This window comes from Alligator mississippiensis, chromosome 7 (genome assembly GCF_030867095.1).
Source record: "Alligator mississippiensis isolate rAllMis1 chromosome 7, rAllMis1, whole genome shotgun sequence".
In the NCBI taxonomy this organism is placed as follows: Eukaryota; Metazoa; Chordata; order Crocodylia; family Alligatoridae; genus Alligator; species Alligator mississippiensis.
The window spans coordinates 34,316,815-34,322,837 of record NC_081830.1 but is presented as its reverse complement, the minus strand read 5'-3'; the positions used below and the strand labels follow the sequence as shown (position 1 = coordinate 34,322,837).

Genomic DNA, 6,023 nt, shown 5'->3' with positions numbered 1-6,023 from the left:
AGGGGTCTTCAAGAGGAGGTTGGATATGTATCTAGCTGGGGTCATTTGAACCCAGCACTCTTTCCTGCCTATGCAGGGGGTTGGACTCGTTGATCTATTGAGGTTCCTTCCGACCCTAACATCTATGAATCTATGAATATGAATCTTTCCAGTTAAAGGCACCTAACACTAACTTGTACGCTCTCAAAAACTATTATTGGAATTAACCATAAGAACCATAAGAACAATGTACCACCCAACACAATGGCATGGAGGAAAAATATGTATCAAATCCTTTCTTGTTACTTGTTAATGTAAATGCTCTAACTCTTTCTTTCCTGCTTTCATTTGTCCCTCCATCATTCCTTTCCTGAGATTTAAGTGAAGGGGTTAAAATATACTAATGGTGCATGGATGATACAGAATGTCAATAATATTTATTAGAAAACCCTTACCACTGTATATTATTTATCACAATAGCAAACTATGGTTTTATAACATTTTCTCCCCTTTTTGGATACAGAATATAATTTGCACACCCAAGTCTGTGATGTTCACATGGGACATCAACAAAAGGTCAAAGCGGTAGCATCTACACTTGCACTTTACTGTGGAGTTGACTAGTTATCCCTGCAGTAAACCATCAATGTCTACCCATAAGGTGCTATTAAGTCAACGTAAACCAATTAACTCTGCTTTAGGATTGCACTGCCCAACACAAGTACTATCCTATGGTGGAGTTATTTATTCTGCTGCAACTCCAATGGTAACTGTGGCTGGCTGCAGCACGAGGGTGCTACAGTGCAGGAGCTACCTGTCAGCTAGTCCCACACTTCAGCACCCTCATGCAACAGTCAGGCTCTTCACAGCATGTTGAGCCATGTCAAAGCAGTTCCAGGCTGGCAGCCTGGCCTCTGGGGCTCCCTGCCAGGCGTGCCTGTACTGCCCTGGTTCAATGTCCTGCAATCTTGGCTACCCATGTAAACACTGCACCTGGGAGCAATAAACTCTGTTGCAAATTTTGCTGGAGTTTATCCAGGTAAGCTAATTTCATGCATAGGTACCCCAGGTAAGAATAAACATGGGAATTTTGGCAAGTACCATATCATTAAAATCTACAGAAAAGTCACAGATATGGATATAAAACATTGAGACATAATATTTTACAGAAAATAGGAAACAAAGTGTGCATGGGAGGTGAAATCAGTTGCTTTGGCTTGATTGGGTTTGGTTTCCTTTGGTTGGCTTTCATTAGCTTTTTTTTCTTCACATTCATGGAGAAAAAATAATGCTCCAATTAAATGACATATAATAAGATGAACATACTGTATTTGGTGCCTTCTTTTATGTAGTGTGAGTCTTTTATGTAGTGTGCAAATAGTGATGGGCAATAGGTAAAAATCCACTTCCTTCATTGTGATCAGGGGACAAAAGATACTGTTGTTCCATTGCAGTGAAAGACTAGAAACACAGAGGGTGCTTTTACATGTGCTCTAGAGGACCAGGGGTGGGGAGGGGCTTTAATTAGAATGGTTTTGAGATGTGCTAATTAAACCACCCACAGCATCTCATGTATCAGTGTCCCTGCATTTCAAAATGGCGGTGGGGGCACTTTAACTAAAGCTCATTTGATAATCTTTAGTTAAAAGTGCCTCCACCACCATTTTGAACTGTGGACTGTTGCCACACATAGAGGGTGCATGGGGGTGTATGTGCACCCCCTGAGGGTGCCGGTGCACCCCCTGACCATCCGCGCTCACTGCTTAGGCAATGAGCAGGGTAGGCAGACAGCAGCGCTGGTGCCCCCCTTGCAAGCACTGGCTGATTGCTCCGATCACTGCAGCCACTCCCAGAAGTGGCTGCAGCAATCAGCCACAGCAATTAGCTGTCATAGGATCGCCCATGCTTGAGTCTGCTTCGATGCACTATAATTACAGTATGTCAGAGCAGCCTCCCTGCATGTCTACAGGGACTCAAAGGTTTTAAAGAGGTATATGAATTTGTGTGCATTAAAACCCCAAACGTTATGATATTTTACATCAGATGTGGACCCAGAATAGACGTTGCAAGGTTACAGGGAATCAGATTCATTGTTGCAAAGATTAATTCATTTTGCAGAATAGAAGGATTTTCCTGAAGGCCACTTTGACCTCCTTGTTACGTAGGCTATATATCAGAGGATTCAGCACAGGAGTAACAAGGGTGTACAGCACAGCCACCACCATCTTGTCCTTATCCATGGAGTAGCTAGAGGGTGGCTGGACATAGGTGTAGATGACAGTGGAGTAGTAGAGGCCAACCACAACAAGATGTGAAGAACATGTAGAGAAGGCTCTTTGCTTCCCTTCTGAGCCCTGAATTTTCAGGATGCTTCTGATGATGAATCCATAAGACACAATGATAAGCAAGAAGTTTCCCATGGCTAGGAAAATATCAGCCATGAAGTCCATAACTTCATTGAGGTAAGTTGAGCTGCAGGATATTGCCAGCACGGCTGGGATCTCACAGAAGAAGTGCTGGATGAGGTTAGATCCACAGAACTCTAATCGTAGCATAAGCAATGTGTTTACTATGGAATTGAAGGCTCCCACTGCCCAGATGCAGGATGCTATTGTGATACAGACATTCTTGGTCATGACAACTGCATAGTGTAAGGGATGACATATGGCCATGTACCGGTCAAAGGCCATAGCAGTGAGGAGCATAAGCTCTGTTGATGTTGAGAATGTGAAGGTAAAGAGCTGAGCCATGCAGCCACTAAAGGATATAGTTTTCTTTCCCAGTATCAGGTTCTGCATCATTTTGGGCAGAACACAGGAGGTGCAGATAATGTCAATTAGAGCCAGGTTAGCAATGAAGAAGTACATGGGTTTGTGCAGAGGCGGGTGGAGGGCAATTGCCAGGATGATCAGGGAGTTGCCCTGGATGGCAGCCATGAAGAGGCACAGGATGACTCCAAAGAACAGACCCTGGAGGTGAGGATATTCAAAGAGTCCCGTCATGATGAACTCAGACACCATGGTATGGTTCCTGGCTTCCATTTACTTGGGCATTTATTCTGAAATAATGAACATGGAGATGTAAATGATTGCAGCCAACTGAGAAGAAAAACAGCTACGCAGTTCATTAAAATGATGGGCAGGCCAAAAGCTATGAATGGATGCGTGGATGTGTGGATGAATATATAACAGTGGATGGAAATATTTCAAAATAACTGTCAATTCAGTTCAGCCTTTCAGACACTGGTGTTTAAAATAAGCTGGAACCAGTCTGAGAAGCTGCATCATCTGGGTCCCAGTGCTGCCTCTGGGTCTCAAGTTGACACATGCCACACACTATGCATATAGGACTGATCCTGTGTCTGAGGCCCTGGGTACCTGCCACAACATCAAGTCCTGGATGTGTACTGCCTGCTATACCCATACAGGGCCAGACTGGGACCTCCCCCCAACCCCCATTGCATGCCAAATCCAGGGCCACAGCTCCTGCTCTAGCCAGGCCAGGGTGGGCACCAAGTTTAGCATGGGTCCTGGAGCAGGCATTGTGTGTGACACTATCCTGGTCCAGCCAGCAGGGTTTGGCTCTGGAATGTGGGGTTCCACCCATGGATTTCCCCACCCTTATGCCATATCTAACATCCACTCTGGCTGGTCTGGGACTGCATCACATGTGGCACCTGCTCTGGCCAGTCTGGGACCAGAGTTTCAGGCAGAATCTGCCCCAGATTAGCTGAAGCAGGTTCTGTATTTAGCTTGCATCCAAGACTAGCCAGAGTGGACACCCCAGGTGCTAGTTCTGGTATTTGAGTAAATTCCATTAATCTGGCACATGGACCAGTCCCTCATTAGTCATCTGGCCCACAAGGCCATATCAGTTTGCCATCTCTGTTTTAGGACATTCAAGATCCAGGTTTGGAAGCCTACACCCTACAACTCAGATATAGTCCACAAAGAGATTGGTGCAGCACCATGCGTTGTGAGGATTGAAGGCACACAAAGACAGGAGCACCTTCTCCACACTGTATTAAGCAGTCTTGTGCCACACTCTGCCGATCCCTTCTGTAGTCCCCATATTATCTACTGCTACTCCAGCAATCTGTGCTTTGTGCCCAGGATAAGTCTCTCACCACCAAATTCAATATGTCCCATTACCTTGGGTGACAGGACTTGGTGGCACTAGGAGAGAGTAATCAAAGACTGCAGTGGAAAGGAGCAAGAGGAGCCCTCAGTACAGAGCACAGAGGGCTAAGGCACTAACTAGAGGATTGGTGGCCGAAAGTGGTGGGCAGCCTGCCGTTGTAGGAAGTTCTACAGTTTGTACCAAAACTGAGCAATATAAAAACATGTAAACATTAAAAAAAACAAAACAACCCACAGCCTTTTCTTAGTTACTGAAGCCACATTTCTCCAGTTATGCAGTGATGGGGAGCTTCATAAAAACCTAGATGGTCTCAGCTGAAACCACTTTATATCATATTAGTAACAGAAGTATGGGCCCATCCACCTGAACTCGGCATACCATATAATCTGGAAATACTTTCATACAATCACAGCTCAGAAATAATATACATTCCATTATCTATATTAATTTAAAATGTCTGAGCTGTTCCGCACAATTTTTTATATTTAGGGGGAAACAAAACATACAAAGTGAGGTTTGTACTTTCCTTTTATTCACTGATATCAATTAGGAATCATTCCCCTGAAATGACATAGCTGAAAGTTCCCTTCATTAGATCTGTATTCATATGCATCTTTCAAATGACAGGAGAAAAGAAGAAACAAAATTTGATCTTTTTTCTAAAGTGGTTACACAAGTAGATGCATCTGCATTTTTACATCTAACAGGAATTTCAGGATTATTTGAATACACCCTTCTCTAGTGCAGGTACTATTATCTTCTCCTTCACTGTGTTCAGCTTTCTCTCCTCTTGCTGTTGCCTATATTGCCATACTGAATATGCTCCCCTGCTATCTGGAATGAGGCTAGAGTGTTTCCATTGTGTAAAATGGAGTGCCAGAGGGAGTATGGATAAACATGTTGAAAGGAGGAAGACCCCCCATGGTCAAGATTTCTCCTAGAACAAGTCTGTTTAAAAATTTGTACCCATTGCATCACTTTACAGAGTCTATTGCAAACTCTTTCAGCACTCATCCTATCTATTGAATCTTTTCTCATTCACATTACCATTATTGCATTGTACCACCACTGACTTTGGATTCTAACCACAGTGAAATTCACAGGAACTCTGGTGATGGCTGTGAATTCAGACCAGATATTCTATGTGTAACTCAGATCTGATCGCAGGCTAAATTTCATTAAGTCAACTGGAGAAATGTGTATTTTTACATAGGACAGTGAGCTAAATTTCAGAGTAAGTAAACACAAAACTAAATAAAAATATAGGAGTGGAATTTGTTTAACTTCTGTGTGTTTGTGTATGTATATAATAATAATAATTATTATTATTATCATCATTATTATCATTATTATTTTATGTCAAATACCATTGAGATCCAATGGGAGATCCTGTGGTATTGAATGCCTTTATACATCTTTAAAATTCACAAGCCAAAATAAAAGTCATAAGACTTAATTTATTGATTCAAAAATTATTTCACTAGTGTTAAAAATGAGAAGCCTTGTATATTTTACAAAGTATGTAAGAGACCATTTATACTTATTTTTATATATTATCATGGACAGCCAGAAAAGAGTCTGATCTTAGATAAACAATGAATAGCATTTGCCTAAGAAGAAAGAAAGAACTAAAGAAAGAAAAAACAGCAAATAAATTGAGAAAAACCTCACCTCTGTAGATCCACACAGATTAATTCCTTACAATGAAGGAGATGATAATTTAAATACTAACTCCAAGTGACTTATAAATGTATGAGGATGATTCCTATTTTAAATAATCAGTGTACACAAAAAAATTCTTCAGTCCCTTGTGAACCTGTCAAAGATTTCACTCAAACAATGCCTCAAAGGAGAAGAAATGTGTGAGTCATTTAAGCTGGTCAAAAAAACATTCTGCATTAAGT

The 6,023-nt window shown here is 41.9% G+C and overlaps 1 protein-coding gene across 1 annotated transcript; it reads right to left on the bottom strand.

The window, feature by feature from the left end:
- Positions 1-2,081: 2,081 nt before the first annotated feature.
- Positions 2,082-3,020, bottom strand: LOC102565802 (olfactory receptor 13G1). The gene has a single exon (XM_006259096.1). The coding sequence runs from the start codon at positions 3,018-3,020 to the stop codon at positions 2,082-2,084; it is 939 nt and encodes a 312-aa protein (XP_006259158.1).
- Positions 3,021-6,023: the final 3,003 nt, after the last annotated feature.